Raw genomic sequence first — 17,442 nt, forward strand, 5'->3', positions numbered from 1 at the left:
CCCACCTTGGTGAAAGGGGTTGCCTCTTCATGATGAGGCTTTGGGATTCTGCTTTGCAGTTTTCCAACCCCAAGACTTCTTTTGAGCCTGGGTCTGACGGCGGAGGCTGTCACCACTGCCTAGAGGCGGAAACCCCTGGTGCAGGGGAAAGAGCCCGTTTGAATGAATAGCGTTTATACTTTCTTTTGACTGGCAAAAGAGTACTTTTCCCACTAAAAATTGTTTGGATATATTTGTCCAATTCTTACCCTGAAAGGAGGAGGGGCTATATAGGGAGTGAACTTCCTGGATTGGGTATACCAGTGTCTATCACCTTAGAGCACAAAGAGGGCTCTGTGAAGGCAAGTGTACCTGAGGAAGACCCCAGAGGGGCAGAGAACATTGATTGAAAATGAAGAAGAGCAACTTCTTCCAAAGAAGGGTCTAAAGGGAGTGTGAAAGCCAAGGTGTTTGGAAGCAAATATACAAGGCTCAACCCAAACCTGCAGGGTACCAGGGGCAAGGTATTTAGCAATTCCAAATGGATAAAGTGTCAGTATGAGGAATGGGAGCCACTTCTAGAATGGGGTTCCCTATCACCACAATAGGGGAGAGCTACCTCGTCTGAAAGATTGCAGAGTATAGGGTGAGCCATCTGCATGCCCCCGATTATTATCATCTTGCTTCATTTGGCAATATAGGTAATGTTATTATTACTATACAAGACTTAAATAGCGACAACAGCAGTAGTTTACAATGTTTGGGCAGACAGTACAATTACAACACAAATCAATTCAGGAGGATCAGAGGGCCCTGCGCGTTAGAGGTTGCAATCTAGGAGGAAGGGTCAAGTGATACAAAAAGGGTAAAAACTGGGGGGACAAGCTGATGAAGAAAATCCAAAGTACAGCTGTTAGGTGGAGGCAGGATAGGCTTCTCTGAATAGAAAAGATTTCAGAGATCGCCTGTAAGTAGACAGATTTGGAGATATGAGAAGGTGGTAACTCTGAGCTGTGAGTTCATGGAGGTGCTCAATAGAAATAATAGGGGGATAATTTTGAATTTTGAGGCTAGTGAAGAAGAAATATATTTTTTAAACTTGAAGATCTCGATAATGGAAGAGAAGTTTGTCACTACTACTTTTTAAAATCCATTGACAGGAATTCCTATATCCCCTTGGATAGCTGGCATAACTAATCATGGTCAAAGGCAGTACCCAAAAGTCAATTTATGCAACTCAGGCGTAACTGCTCTCAGTTTGATGAGTACGATAAAAAAAGCTAGGGTCCTACTTGAAAGATTTGTAGAAAAGTGCTATAATCTTGAATCTCTCCAATCTACGATCAGATCTGTGTGAGATTTGGATAGGATGTCGATGTCCCTGTGGGCTCCAGTATGTGGGCAGGACAAAACGAGCCTACAGGTACGGCTCAATGAACATATAAGTAACATCAGGAAGGGTTTTAAAAACCATTCTATGTCTCAGCATTATGATATGAAGTAGAGGTCGACCGATATGGGTTTTTCTCTGGCCGATGCCGATGCCGATATTTAGAAATCATGGCGGCCGATAGCCGATATATGATGCCGATTTTTTTGGGCCGATATGTTAGGCCGATTTTATTTTATTTATTTTTAATCCCCCTTGATCTAACACACCTTTCCCACTGGGGCGTTTTTTAAGGCGCTTTTGGGCTAAAAATAGCGCCTGTAAAGTGCCTGCAAAATGGCTCCCCTGCAGTCTGTGTGAAAGACAGAGTGCTTTCACACTGAGGCGATGCGCTGGCAGCGGTGCTTCATGGGCGCATTTAACCTCTTCCTTGGCCGCTAGCTGGGTTATATGTGCCCCACTAGCAGCCAAATAGCACCGCTAAAATGATGGTAAAGAGCCGCTAAAACTTGTGTTTTACCATCAACGTCTGCCCGCTCCAGTGTGAAAGCAGCCTTCATAAGTGATGCAGAAAATTTCTTACACTTAAAGCGGAGGTCCACCCTAAAATGGACCTTCCGCTCATCGGATTCCTCCCCCCCTCCGGCGCCACAATTGGCACCTTTCAGGGGGGAGGGGGGTGCAGTTACCTGGATAATGCAGGTAACTGCACCCACTTCCGGGCTAGCTCTCTGCGGAAAGGGGCGTACATTACGCCCCTTTCCGCAAGTGCCCGCCCCCTTCCGCAAGTGCCCCGCTGCGTGCTGGGAAACACAGATCCCAGAGGCAGCGGGGACCATCCTTATTGCGCAGCGCGGCTCGCGCATGCGCAGTAGGGAACCGGGAAATTAAGCCGAAAGGCTCCATTTCCTGATTCCCATACCCAAGATGGCGGCGGCAGCACTTGAGTGTCGATCTAGCGATCGGCTTCGGGTGCCGACATCGCGGGCGCGCTGGTCAGGTAAGTGTCACTATTTTAAAAGTCAGCAGCTGCAGTATTTGTAGCTGCTGGCTTTAAAAAAAAAAAAAACGCGGAGTCCCGGCGGACTCCCGCTTTAAACATTTATTAAACAAAACAAACCTCCAATCAGTTTACTTGTATGTATGATTTAGATTAAAAAAAAAACATATATATTAAATAAAAACGGGTAGTCAAAACTTTTGGACAAAAAAAAAAAAAAAAGAAGGGCTAACTTTACTGTTTTTATTTTATTTTTATTTTTTAAATGGTGTATTTTTTTTCCCAAAAAAATGCATTTGAAAGACCTCTGTGCAAATGCCGTGTGACATAAAATATTGCAACAACCGCTATTTTATTCCCTAGGATCTCTGCTAAAAAAATATATATCATTTTTGGGGGGTCTAAGTGATTTTCTGGCAGAAAATACAGGATTTTTACTTGTAAGCAACAAGTGTCAGAAAAGATTTAGTCTTTAAATGGTTAAACTGAGAACTTCTACACAGAGATGACTTCATTCATTCAGAAGTGTAAACATTGTATCATTTAGTTCTTTTCTTGGCAGTCTGCCCAGAGAGGAGGAAAGTGTTGCTATGACGACTCAGGCAACTCACACTGACTTCTTACAGAAGTCATTTCAAAGTCCCCTGTAGAATCGGCTTTTTATCAACACAATCGGCCGATGCCGATTATTTAAAAAACGGCAAATATCGGCCGATATATCGGCCGGCCGATATATCGGTCGACCTCTAATATGAAGCATGATAGGGACCCTTTGAATACCCTATTTGTGGGTATTGACAAGTATAGACCACCCTGGAAGAGGAAGCTCTCTAGTGAGAGAGATTTCCAAACAGGAGATGGCCTGGCTTTAGAAGTTAAAATCTTATGTCCCTTTTGGCATAAATGTAGACATTGATCTCAATGCGTTTATTAATAACTCCTAGGTGCAAAATAAATAGAGATTGGGTTGAAAGTTTAGATCATGATTAGGAATTTGGGGTACTTTTTAATATAAAAACACTATCTTTTGCTGGCGAATCGGTTGGCTAAACTGCCTCATTTCATCCACTAGGTGTTTCCCTGGGGATAGAATCTAATTGAGACACCTTGTGATGAATTTCACCACTTCCTGTTTTGGGGTGACAGATTTTCTAATTTCACATTTTTAATTCCGTTTTATATTTTAACAACTATATGTGTGTTTATATGTGATAACAATTTAACTTTGTTGAGCTGTGTACTTGGTTCTGAGCCTTGGCTAGCCAGGGTTTTAGCCATTTAGAATGGGATATACTGTAAAAATAATTCCCGATAGTGAATCATGTAACTAGCGTTATTCCTTTTTGGCCACTAGGGGTCACCTTACTGAGTTTGTGAGAGTGACACTTGGTGGTCAATTCCACTACTTCCTGTTTTTGAGCGTGTGGGAGTGCCACGGGTAACTGATATCACTGCTTTTTGCTGTGTACTAGTTATTCAGGGTGTCCTTCCATATGTAGGATTGACTCTGAAAGATCATACCCAGGGTCGTTCAATGTATATTGGGTAATCTGTAGGAGGAATCCCTTTACAGCATATTATCTAACGATATAAATGCTGGTCTGTGTTTCTCTTTTATCAGGAGTTCACGTTGGGGTTTGGTACCCAACGATGTGTTCGTAGTATGGCTGGCCGAGGCTCAGAATGAGGCTTGGTTGTTTGTATTGTATTTAAGATGGTGACGCGGTGTGCTGCCTGTGCCCCTGGACGATGCCATTTGTGAAGAAACGCATAGGACAGAGTGCCAAGCTGACATCGCCATCGTGTCTCGAAGAATGGGTTTGTTTGGTTGTGTGCCGGCCGACACACCAAGCTTAAGGCTTTCTTATCAATTTTTGTTGTTGCAAGTGCAATATTTTACCATTTAATAAACCTATCCAGGATTTTATGCCTCTCTCTTTTGGGTGATACAACTTCCCATCCAACTCATTGAGTGACATCTGATTGGCGGAGGAGCCCTGAGATGCAGAGAAAGGCTCTGGGAGGGTTTTAGCCACCCTTAATAAAAAGGGGTCCACAGGAGCCGGCAAGAAGTTTGTACAACTTTTGGTGGAGGCACTGCGGTTAAAGGTGATGGATGGTGGATATTATCACTAAAGAGGCTTTACTTACTACTTGTGTGGCCTCACCTATAGAGCCGTAATAGATTATCCTATTGCATGCCGCTCTATATTTTGGACATTATTCATAATTAACGGTTCTCTGTTTTTTTAAGCGCGACTCTATTTATTTTTATGTTGTTTATGGAGATTTGGAGATAGTCCGACAGATTGGGGTAGAGAGGAGTAGCACATGCTGAGCGGTTTGTAAGGTGGAGGAGTCTGGCCACAGGATTCATGATGGACTGAAGGGGGGGATAGCCTATTTAAAGGTAAGCCCATGAGAAGGGAGTTGCAGTAGTTGAGGTGGAAGATAACCAGGGAGTGAATCAGGAGCTTTGTAGTTTCATTGGTTTGGAAGGGACATAGTTGGCGATGCTGCAGGAGTTGAGGCGGCAAGCTTTGGAAAGGGATTGGATGTGGGGCCAAAAAGGAGAGTTCAGAATCCAGGATAAAACCTAGCACTCTGGCATGTGGGGATAGGTGGACGGTTATGCCATTGCTCTTGACAGAGAAGTCAGGGGAAGGGGCACGTGGGGGAGGAAATATTATGGAGCACGGTTTTGGACAAGTTGAGCTTGAGGAAGCAATGTGGCATCCATACAGGTATGTCTGCTAGTAAGTTAGTGATGTATGAGGAGACTGATGGAGTGAGCTGAGGGGTTTGAGAGATAGATTTGGGTGTTATCAACGTAGAGATTATATTGGAAGCCACGGGAGGTGGTGTAGATTGAAAATAGGAGAGGTCCAAAAAAAGAACCTTGGGGGACCCCAACGGAGAAAGTAAGAGGAGAGGAGGAAGTAGACTTGTATATGTCACTGAAAGTGTGGTGGGATAGGTAGGATGAGAGCAAGTGAAGAGCACAGTCATGGAGACTGAGGGAGTAAAGTTTATTAAGGAGGAGGGGATGGTCAACCATATCAAAGGCAGCCAAAAGGTCCAGAAGTAGGAGTACAGAATAGTGCCTGTTTTTTTCTGTTAGTACCGTAAGTCATTTGTGAGTTTTAGAAGAGCAGTATCTGTGTTGAGGGTGCAACCCAGACTGGAGGGGATCAAGAAGGTTATTTTTAATGAGGTGGTCACTCATTCGGTTGTAGACCAGGCGTTCAAGGAGTTTAGAGGAAAAGGAGAGCAAGGAGATAGGGCATAAATTGTTAAGATTGATAGGGTCCAGGGATCGCTTTTTAGGTATGGGGGTGACCAGTGCATGTTTTAGAGCATTGGGGGAAGATGCCAGCAGAGAGGGAGAGACTGAAAATCTGGGTTAGAGAGTGTAGCATAGAGACAGAGTGTGACCGCATTTGAGAGGGAATAGGGTCCAATGGACAGGTGGTTAGGTGGGCGTTAGAAAGGAATTTAGCAACTTCATCTATAGGAGCAGGTTTGAAAAGGGGAATGTTAATTGTACTTGTTGACATGGGGTTTTAAGTGGGGGAGATACCTGTAACGTGGAGATTTCATTACAAATTGAATCAATCTTATTTTTGAAGTGACTAGCAATCTAGTGGGCAGTGAGTGAGTTAGTGGAGAAGAGTTGACAGGGACTGGATGAGGTGGTGTTAATGAGTGTCATAAAATAGGTTGGCAGAGTGGAGGCAAGAATTTTATTTTTGGAGGGCAGATTTGTATTGATTGAAGTCTTTGAGAGACTTAGTCTAATGTCACAGATGCTAAAGAGCACAGCTAATTTTTTTGATATCTCTGGTGTCATCTGTTTGTTAGGGTTGTAAAGAAGTGGTGAAGGTTTCTACGGGTGATGGATAGGCGATTGGAGTCAAAGGTGGTGGAAGACAGGGAGCAAGAGAAACTAATAAAGGCAGTGATCAGAGAGAGTAAAAGGATTGTTTGAGAGGTTGCATGGAATGCATAGGTAGGAGAATACAAGGTCAACTGTGTTGCCAAGGGTTGTTATTGTAACGTTTACCTACTTAAATTTGGTTGCCTTTTCATCCACCTCATTACCGGAATTTCCTATCTGGCTAGTGAGGTAGTGCTAAATGTGCACTTCCAGGCCGCCATTTTCCACTGATGATACTAAAGTGATTTTTGCAGCAAAACGCCCATGTCCTGAATGCACCGACACAGAGGTTTTTTACTGCCTCTAAACACCCCTGCCTCTAAATGCCCATATGTGCATGGACACATTGGTTATCACAGAGGAGCGTGAAATGCCCTTAAAAGTGGCATTTTTTTTAATGTCCAGTGTGCATGAGACCTTAGAGTTGCCAAAATTCAGAAAAACTATGCAAATCTATAAGAAATGCTAGATCCAGTATTTTACCTGCAGAACAGTTTGTACAACATCATCAACCTTCCTTGAATCTTCCAATTGGAAGAAAAATTGATTTCCACCCTTCAAAAAACAAAAAAACAAAAACAAAGGATAGGTTTAAATACACACATAACTACAACCACATACATACATTATACACAGAAACAAGGTTTTCAAAACAGTAGATAAAAGGAGTCACAGGATGATATTCACATACTATAACTAAATTTAAAAAAAATGTAAATGAACAGCTGGCCAGGTTGGGTTTTTTAGGACACACTTGTATTTTTTTCCCCAAGATAAAGCAAGCAACAGGGATGTCTGCTGGCCACCCTTCACATTATCATGCCGCATACTTAATACTTAGATCAGACAAAAGTGATATACAGAGGTGATAAAGAATATGCATTGGCAGCAAACTCTAGATACTAATTACTAGAGTCTACTCTCTCTTTCCAGTAGCTAAGATCAATTACAGATCATCACTGTCAAACTATACAGACTCAACTTTCCAAAGAGCTTGGCTTGGAAATACGATCCTTTTTTCCAGCATTCCAATGCAAACACAATGCCAGAATTGTACTTAATAGAAAAATGTGTGTTTGTCATAATAAAATATGATGGAACCTTGGCCGGCAAATGGAAAAAGAAAATCAGCTCTGACAAAATGTATGCTGTAATGCTTTCCTTGCCCCATTAGCAAGCATTATGTTGACAATAGTTAGAAATATTGTATATTACATAGCTATTGTTATTACTTGTAATTATTATTTCTTGCTATGAACTGCAAACACAAACTTTGGTCAATCCAATCTAATATGTGCGTTCATGGTACACAGACAGGTATATTTTAAAAGGAGGACACCAGCAATGATAAAGAATTATTCATACCTTTACATTTTCGTCTGCTTTTTTTTTTGTTTGCATGCTAGTCTTCATATTGAAAATGAATAGGTTATTAAAAGGTACAAACATTCTCGTATGACAGATTAAATATTTGGAAGTGATGTATTGTCTTGTATTCTATTTTTATTGTATTTTTGGACAAAAACTGTACTGATTAAAAGATAAATCACACGATCCGTTATTGAACGAGAACAATTTTCGCGCTTGTCCCATAGGGTAATTTTTGACGACCTGTCCTGATCGGCTCTCAAAAATGGTGTGCTTACGATCAAATTATCGTACTATCGCGTTGAAAACTGTATTTTTCATATGATTTTCTGATCGTGTGCATTAGGCTTAATCTCCTGTATAGTACCCTGGTAGCTCTAAAAGCCAGAGTGCCATGTGATCAAACAGTGAACACAATTGCCGGTTCTGGTCAATCCTCTCACATCTCTTGCACTTTACAACTGGCTAACGAGGCTGTCCATCACAGCAGTGGGCCAAGCATGAAGCAGGAGGAAACTGATGTCACTACAGGACTCAGAGGTGATGTAAGAATTGGAGGGAGGAACCATGGCACGTAGAGAGGGGTCACAGCCACCTAACACTGCCACAACTGTTGAATTCTGAAGCGACTGACAGGCACATAGCACTGGAAATAAGGCGATATGGACAACTGGAGAGGTAGGCATAAGAACTGTTCTAATAAAGATTTTTTTTTCTTAGCTTGGCGGTATCGCTTTAAAAAGGAACTAAAACTTCATTTACTACCTTTTACCTATAGGTAAGCCTGTAATACCTTACCTATATGTAGAGTAAATATCTACTAAACGTAAACCGTTTAGGTTCACATTACATTACATAAAGCCAGTGACACCACCGGTGCATGCGCTCTGAAGAAACAGCCACCCATGCATACTAGCACAATATGACTTTTTCCTTGCAGGAAAAAAAAATAAATAAAAAAAAGTGGTATACAACTGCTTTAAGCCTGCTTAACTTGATACTTGAGAGATAATTTTCATGTAAATCAATAAGAGCCTACTTACGCGCTGAACCTTGTAAGGCGCTACTATGTTTTTCTCCTTGATAAAGTACACCTAAAAAAGAAGGAAACACACAAGCATTAATAAACTGCAATCAAATGCATGCATTGTAAAAATGAGACTAGATGTAAACCCTAACCAAGGCCCCTTTCACAGTTGTGCCGCTTGTCCTGCAAATTGGGACTGCAAAGTCCCATGACAAGTTGTACCCCATGATTTCTAATGACTATCATTCAAATCTGTGTGACTTTAAGTCGCAGAACCTAACTTTGATGCGATTTGCAGTCCATAGACCTCAAGATTACACAGGCCTTGATAAAAATTGCATCAAAATTTCAGCAAAAATTGCTGCAAAATCGCACAAATGTGAAAGGGGCCTAAAAGGAAATGTAGTTTAGGGTTAGAACCACTGTTGGGATTTTACTGCTATCCATGGCTCCCTGAGATGAGCAATCCTGTACTTTCCTTCCCATGACAATGCTTTAGCAGACAGCAAGTGAGAAAAAATCTGCAACAGTGACACAGACAGACATAAAAATTTTAACAGGACTTCTTCTTTCCTACCACAAAAAAAAAAAGTCCATATTGCTGTTGGAGGTGGAAATGGCTAATGGGCAACATTTTTTTTTTTGCCTGCCTGCCTGCAAGCAGAATGGAAAATTAGGGGAATTGGAGACTTGGATAGTAGTCAAAAATTGACAAGGGATTTACCCCCCCCCCCCCATCCAAAAGTAAGAAATAGCAAGCATCCAAACAATTTTATTTCCTGTGTAATTAGGGCATACCATGTTGGTTTAATAGTCCTACATAAGGCCCCTTTCACAAGGGCTTTCCGATTATGTCCGCCTGCTAGTTTTTCAGATCACACACTCCATTCACCCCTATGGGACAGCGGATGTCAACAGTGACATGTCCGCTGACACCCGCTGATATCCTGTCCGTGAAATCCAGACGGATGGAGACTCTAGTTACCATCCATCTGAGGGATCGGATGAAAATGGACAGGTGGTCTATAAGCTCTATAAGGCTCTGACAGGTCTGTCTCTGTGCAGTGAGTGGAGACTGATCTGTCATCTGTCTGCTCAGTGGGGATCAGCAGATCGATCACCCCGCTGAAAAAAAGCGGATTCCGACCGCCCATGTGAAAGAGCCCTAAAGCCCCATACACACTATTATATTTTCTTCAGATTTACCAAAACCATATAATATGAGGCCAAACCTTAAGAGTTTCAATTTATATGCAATCAGGCAGGCCCTTGCACTACATGGTTTTGGTAAATCTGAAGACAAAAATCTGTAGAAAATCTAATAGTGTGTATGGGGCTTTAGTCTTTACTTCTCTGTCAATCTCTCTGGTCAAACTGTGTGATAATCCCTTGAAATCAATCATTATATTGCAAAAAACAATGAAAGTATGCAATGTGTACATGGTAGACCAAAATTAGATTGGTAAAAAGGCTGAAGCCCAACTAAACTTTAAGTTTAAAACAGATTTGTCTTGGGCTGATTGTCAAGCCACTGGTGACCTTGCCACTCTTGACATTCGTGCATGCTCCTGGAATGTTCCTGGCTGGGGCTGTGTGATTGGGGAAGTACCGCAGATTGGTGGAGACTGGCAGACCACGACTATGTGTTTAGGAATGTGGGGGAGGGGTGGGGAGTAGAAAGGGGCTGGGTGTGCTTGTAGACATGTAGAGCTCTTTATATTAACCATTGAACAGACACCTCATGGTCATACTGTGGCCTGCTCCTTCCAGCACCCCTTGGCTAATTTGTGGCTCATAATGTTGCAATGAGAAGGCATGGGAAACAGGAAAGGGCAGGTAACAACGAGAGGCAAGGCTGCTGTTTGTATTGCAAAGTGCCTTGGAATTTGGGGTATAAGAAAAGAATAAAATATGCACAGGAATCAAAAAAAAAAAAAAAAAAAAAATTTTTAACACATTTCCAAAAAAAAAAAAAAAAAAAAAAAAGTATGGTGGTTTTAAGTAATATGAATGCAGAAATCTTACCTGGTTGAACAGAACACAAAAATGTTTGTTTGTGTTCCTAAAAGATAAAAAATATATAATTAAAGTTAACATTATTTGGCCTAAAAGGTACAAGTGGTAATAATAATAGTGCTAAAGTGCAGGAAACGTGAAGTGTCTACATGAAACTGTTTACTAATGCAGATCTACAACCCAAAAAGTGTGCTAAATTTAGATGTTTAAATCACTGTGAATCTGAAACCCCTTGCCGACCGGCTCACGCCGATATACGTCGGCAGAAGGGCAGGTTCAGGCATATTAATGTACTTGTACATTGCCCTTTAAGATGCAGCATTGTGGGCGTGCCCGCTGCAAGCTCCAGGAGTGTGATCGTGATGTCCGAGGGGGTACCCGCGATCATCTCACGGAGAGGGAGAACAGGGAAATGCTGATGTAAACAAGCATTTCCCCATTCTTCCTAGTGACAGGACACTGATTACAGTTCCCTGTAATCGGGAGCGGTGATCAGTGTCGTGTCGCACACAGCCCATCCCTCCCACAGTAAGAATCACTCCCTAGGACACACTTAACCCCTGCATTGCACCCTAGTGGTTAACCCCTTCACTGCCAGTCACATATTTAATCGCTGTATAAATGTGAATGGTCCAAAAATAGCGTCAAGTGTGTATGATCTGTCCGCCATAATGTCACAGTCACGATAAAAAATAAATAAAAAAAAAACGCAGATCGCTTTTCGATTTTTTTTTTACCAAAAATATGTAGACGAATATGTATCGACATAAACTAAGGAAAAAAAAATATGTTTTTTTATGTATTTTTTGGGGATATTTATTATAGCAAAAAGTAAAAAGTACTGCATTATTTTCAAAATTGTCGCTCTTTTTTTGTTTATAATGCAAAACATAAAAACTGCAGAGGTGATCAAATACCACCAAAAGAAAGCTCTATGTGCGGGGGAAAAAAGGACATCAATTTTGTTTGGAAACCACATCGCACGACCGCGCAATTGTCGGTTGAAGCGCCACAGTGCCGAATCGTAAAAAAGTGGTCCGGGGCTGAAGTGGTTAAAACAACTGCCACATTTAATTTGAACCATTTTGCATCACAGTGCTGCTTTATCTACTTTAGCCCTCTTTATCTACTTCCTGTCTACATGCACTGCTTCAGCGCTTGCTCCACATCAATCTTCTGGACTGACCTCCCAATAGTGACCATGGCAAAACCACGCATGTGCAATACGTGTTATGTGACAGGATGACAACACAAATTTCTGTCTCCAAAACACAGCTGGGAGACAGATGTCACCTTATAACAGGATGTGTCTGAACAAGGACCCCCATGGCCTGATCACAAGGTTTTCTTTTGATGAATGCTGCATTTTTAGAAAAACATTCATTACTTTTGAAATTAGGTAAGGCCAGATCCCTGTTCCATAAATGGGGCCTTTGTAATTGGGTTTAGATCTACAGTAATTGAATTGATTTCTTTGATTCCCTGGAGCCACTTGGGCTGTACACAGGACCACAAGCGCCTCTCCAAACCAAGATCCCAGAGTCATGGTGGGCAGTAAAGGGTCTGGCCTAGGATTCAAGGAGCTTCACAAGGACACAGATCAATATGAAGTGCAACATAGCAAAGACTGTGCTGGCACTTACTAGACCAGGACAGGTTTAGATTAACACACCAGCTACTACGAAAAAGAAATGATTATTAATCCTGTGTACAGATTGACATACCTGCTGAAGAGATTCTCTTCATCTTCTACTTCAATCTTTGTGCAATCCCGCAGTGAAATCTGTAACAAACCATAGAACACTTAAGGCTGGGTTCACATGGGTCTGGTGTGAAGTGCATGTCAGTTTTTCCTGCGAATAACAAAGCATTTGTTCAGTGGTTCGGGTGTGTTTTTAATGCAGTTCTGATGCGAAATTGCAAAAGCTCAGAGCTGGATTTTTTTTTCGCAGCAGCGATTTCAGTGCTGGCCAATACATAGTACATAAAGGGTGTAAACTCCTGTAATAGGAGAGCAATCCATGCTGAAATCATGAACAGAATCCTGAACACGTGCAATTTAGAAGCGTTCCCATAGAACTCAATGAGCCTGGAATTTGCATGTGAACCGCACCGCTCAGAAAATGCCCAGACTCTTTAAATGTGCACTGCAGATGCACCACATATATGTGGACAGCATCAATGGAAATCAATGTTATTTCACATGTCATGCGAATCAGATGCGGTGCTAAACGCATACAATTTGCATGAACAGATCCTTATAGTTTTGTGTACTCCAAATTAAAGTCATACATACTCATGCTCTGTCCATTACAATAAAGATTCCATCCCTACGTGCAATGTATAAAATATGTATGTGCGGTGAAAGATCACTGACAAACATCTCAGACATACAGTGGTGTGAAAAAGTGTTTGCCACCTTCCTCATTTCCTGTTCCTTTGCATGTTTGTCACACTTAAGTGTTTCGGAACATCAAACCAATTTAAACAATAGTCAAGGACAACACAAGTAAACACAAAATGCAATTTGTAAATGAAGGTGTTTATTATTAAAGGTGAAAAAAAATCCAAACCATCATGGCCCTGTGTGAAAAAGTGATTGCCCCCTAAACCTAATAACTGGTTGGGCCACCCTTAGCAGCAACAACTGCAACCAAGCGTTTGCGATAACGTGCAATGAGGCTTTTACAGCGTCCTGGAGGAATTTTGGCCCACTCATCTTTGCAGAATTGTCCTAATTCAGTTACATTAGAGGGTTTTCGAGCATGATCGGCCTTTTTAAGGTCATACCACAACATCTCAATAGGATTCAGGTCAGGACTTTGGCTAGGCCACTCCAAAGTCTTCATTTTGTTTTTCTTCAGCCATTCGGTGGTGGACTTGCTGGTGTGTTTAGGATCATTGTCCTGCTGCAGAACCCAAGTTCGTTTCAGCTTGAGTACACGAACAGATGGTCGGACATTCTCCTTCAGGATCTCTTGGTAGACAGCAGAATTCATAGTTCCTTTTATCACGGCAAGTCTTCCAGGTCCTGAAGCAGCAAAACAGCCCCAGACCATCACACTACCACCACCATATTTTACTGTTGGTATAATGTGCTTTTTATGAAATGCAGTGTTCCTTCTACGCCAGATATACTTGGACACACACCTTCCAAAGAGTTCCACTTTTGTCTCATCGGTCCACAGAATGTTGTCCCAAAAGTCTTGGGGATCATCAAGATGTGTTGTGGAGAAATTGAGACGAGCTTTGATGTTCTTTTTGCTCAGCAGTGGTTTTCTCCTTGGAACTCTGCCATGCAGGCCATTTTTGCCCAGTCTTTTCCTGATGGTGGAGGCATGAACGCTGACCTTAACTGAGGCAAGTGAGGCCTGCAGTTCCTTGGACGTTGTTGTGGGGTCTTTTGTGACCTCTTGGATGAGTCGTCGCTGCGCACTGTTCCATGTCTTCGCCATTTGTGGATAATGGCTCTCACTGTGGTTCGCTGGATTCTCAAAGCTTTGGAAATGGCTTTATAACCCTTTCCAGACTGATAGATCTCAATTACTTTCTTTCTCAATTGTTCCTAAATTTCTTTAGGTCTCGGCATGATGTGTAGCTTTTAAGGATCTTCTGGTGGACCTTACTGTGTCAAGCAGCTCCTATTTAAGTGATGCCTTGATTGTGAACAGGTGTGGCAATAATCAGGCCTGGGTGTGGCTAGAGAAATTGAACTCAGGTGTGGACAACCACAGTTATAGTATGTTTTAACAAGGGGGACAATCACTTCTTCACACAGGGCCATGATGGTTTGGATTTTTTTTCACCTTTAATAATAAACACCTTCATTTACAAATTGCATTTTGTGTTTACTTGTGTTGTCCTTGACTATTGTTTAAATTGGTTTGATGTTCCCAAACACTTAAGTGTGACAAACATGCAAAGGAACAGGAAATGAGGAAGGGGGCAAACACTTTTTCACACCACTGTATAGGGGTATTGCCAACCATTGTTACAAAGCATGCTGCAAATGTTATTCTAGAGTACAAATATTGGTACAGGACATAAGACAAGTCAAAAAAATATATACTGTTAAACAAAGAGAATTACATTTATGGTCCGCCATGATCTGGTGGCAGCCAACAGAAGCAGTACAAGAAATAGTATTATTGACCACTCACCTTAATTATTGGTAGATCAATTTGATCAGGTTCAAAAATAAGAGATTTGGAACAAATTTTGAGGGATCCACTTGTTTTTCTATTAAAAAAAGAAGGCATGTTCATTTGAAGGGAAAATAACTCTTTAATAAAAAGTTTGACATTATTCATCCGCAACATTTTTTAAAATACTGCAAAATGGATCTCTATTGTCACCTTGATCATTTATGTGGCAGCACCAAAACACAAATGAGTCTCCTATCCTCATGTTTAAAACTATATGAAAAAAAAAATGGCTTTTAAACAACCAATGGGCTTCTCCCTTAGGCTGCTTTCACACTGGAGCATCGGCGGTAAACCATCGTTTTTTTTATGGAGGTTTTTGGCCGCTAGCGGGGGTTAAAAGTGCCCTGCTAGTGGCCAAAAAAGGGTGCAGCGGTGCTTTGCCAGCGCTGCCCCTTCATTTCACTGGGTAGGGGGGCTTTAGGAGTGGTGTATACACCGCTCCAAAGATGTTGCTTGCCGGAGATCTTTTAACATCTGCCAGCACATCTCCTCAATGTAAAAGCACTCAGGCTTCCACACTGAGACTGAAGGGGAGACATTTTTCAGGCTATTTTTAGCCCAAAGGTAAAGGCAGAAGGTTTTTTTTTATCTTAATGCATTCTATGTGTGTAGCAGCCTCCCCAGCACCCCCTAATATTTACCTGAGCACCACTTCTGTCCAGCGATGTCCACGAGTCTCTTAGCCATTTGAGACTCTCCCTCTTAATTGGCTGAGATACAGCAGCAGCGTCATTTGCTCCCATAGCAGTCAATCTCAATTTTCCTCAGACTTCTATGTGGATGTTCAAACAAAGGACCAAATACATGGAAGTTAAAGATTATCTGTCTCTCCACCCCCCCCCGGTGCCAGATCAATTAGAAAGCTCGCTTATCGCATGTGCAGTAGGGAACCGGCTGTGAAGCTGAAAGGCTTCACTGCCAGGTTCCCTTAACAGGAATGGCGGCAGCTGCACCTGACAGCCGATCCAAAATCGGCTGGGGTGCCGACAACGCGGGCTGGCTGGACAGGTAAGTGTCCATATATCAAAAGTCAGCAGCTGCAGTATGTGTAGCTGCGGACTTAAAATTTTTCGTGGGGAGGCTGGGTCTCATCTTTAAGGAGTAAGTTCACCTTTGGTAACATGATACAAACATATTACTAAAGAACACCTGGATGTGCCCCTCCAATCCCATGCGACAGCTGGGAAGGGATCTTTTCCCCGCACCCTCTGTCACAATTTAAAAAGAGGGCAGCCATGTGGGGCTCCAGCCATGTGACCTTGACATTTATTCACAGCAACCTGCACATGACAGAACTACAGCTACTGTCTACCACCAAGGTAGACAGCTTGTAATTCTTTAACGAATTGTGAGGGCGCTGGTGAGCACTCTCATAGTTCATTCCCGCTGTCCAGTAACTGTGTGCCTGTACAGAAGGTACATGCAGACCGATATGCTGAGATTCTGCAGGAGCCAAACATTGCAAAATATAAATAAATGTAAATTTTACCTGAAAAAATATGCATTTATTATTTTTATTTAAAAGCTGAACATTAAGAGGAAACTTTATCAACGGCAACTTACATACAGATGTGCTAATAAGTTGACACACCCTGGCAGAATTTATGATTTATTGGCCATTTTTCAGAGAATATGAATAAAACACAAAACTTTTCTTCAACTCATAGTTAATAACTGGCTTCAGCCAAACACTATCAATCAACTGTGTTTACTCTTTTTAAATCATAAATTACAACAGAAACTACCCAAATGACCCTGATAAAAATTTTACATACCCCAGTTCTTAATACCGTGTATTGCCCCCTTTAACATCAATGACAGCTTGAAGTTTTTTGTGGTATTTGTGGATGAGGTTCTTTATCTTCTAAGATGGTAAAGCTGCCCATTACTCTTGGCAAAAAGCCTCCAGTTCCTGTAAATTCTTGGGCTGTCTTGCATGAACTGCACATTTGTGATCTCCCCATTGAGTGGCTCAATGATATTGAGGTAGGAGACTGAGATGGTCACTCCAGAACCTTCACTTAATTCTGCTGTAGCCAATGACAGGTCAAATTGGCCTTGTGTTTAGGATCATTGTCATGTTGGAATTTTGGAATGTCCAAGTACATCCCAGTATTTTTTGATAACATAATGCATTCCCCTTGCCATCAATTTTGACTAAATGACTTGTCCCCAAAACATCAGAAGTCCACCTCCGTGTTTCACAGTAGGAATGGTTTATGTTTCATCATAGGCCTTGTTGACTCCTCTACAATAGTAGTGTTTATGCCTGTGGCCCGTTGACTCTTCTCCAAACTAAGAGTTTATGGTTGTGGCCAAAAAGCTAAATTTTGGTCTCATCACTCCAAATGACTTTGTGCCAGAAGGTTTGAGGCTTGTGTCTGTGCCATTTGGCGAATTGTAAGTGGGATACTTTGTGGCATTTGCGCAGTAATGGCTTTCATCTGGCGACTCGACCATGCAGCTCATCTTTCTTCAAGTGCCTCCATATTGTGCATTTTGAAACAGCCTCACCACATG

At 41.8% G+C, this 17,442-nt stretch overlaps 1 protein-coding gene across 1 annotated transcript in view; it reads right to left on the reverse strand.

Annotated features, from left to right (window-relative positions):
- The window catches only part of NSMAF (neutral sphingomyelinase activation associated factor), a 143,705-nt gene that overhangs the window by 79,085 nt on the left and 47,178 nt on the right, over nt 1-17,442 (reverse strand). Inside the window, exons 3-7 of the mRNA XM_077492737.1 lie at nt 14,878-14,956; nt 12,442-12,500; nt 10,727-10,763; nt 8,718-8,768; nt 6,790-6,861 (exon numbers count right to left, since the gene is read on the reverse strand). Coding sequence (XP_077348863.1) covers nt 6,790-6,861; nt 8,718-8,768; nt 10,727-10,763; nt 12,442-12,500; nt 14,878-14,956 — 298 coding nt within the window. The remainder of the gene's footprint in view (nt 1-6,789; nt 6,862-8,717; nt 8,769-10,726; nt 10,764-12,441; nt 12,501-14,877; nt 14,957-17,442) is intronic.

Source organism: Lithobates pipiens, unplaced genomic scaffold (genome assembly GCF_037356315.1).
Source record: "Lithobates pipiens isolate NorthernLeopardFrog02 unplaced genomic scaffold, aLitPip1_a1.2 Scaffold_19, whole genome shotgun sequence".
NCBI classification, from domain to species: domain Eukaryota; kingdom Metazoa; phylum Chordata; class Amphibia; order Anura; family Ranidae; genus Lithobates; species Lithobates pipiens.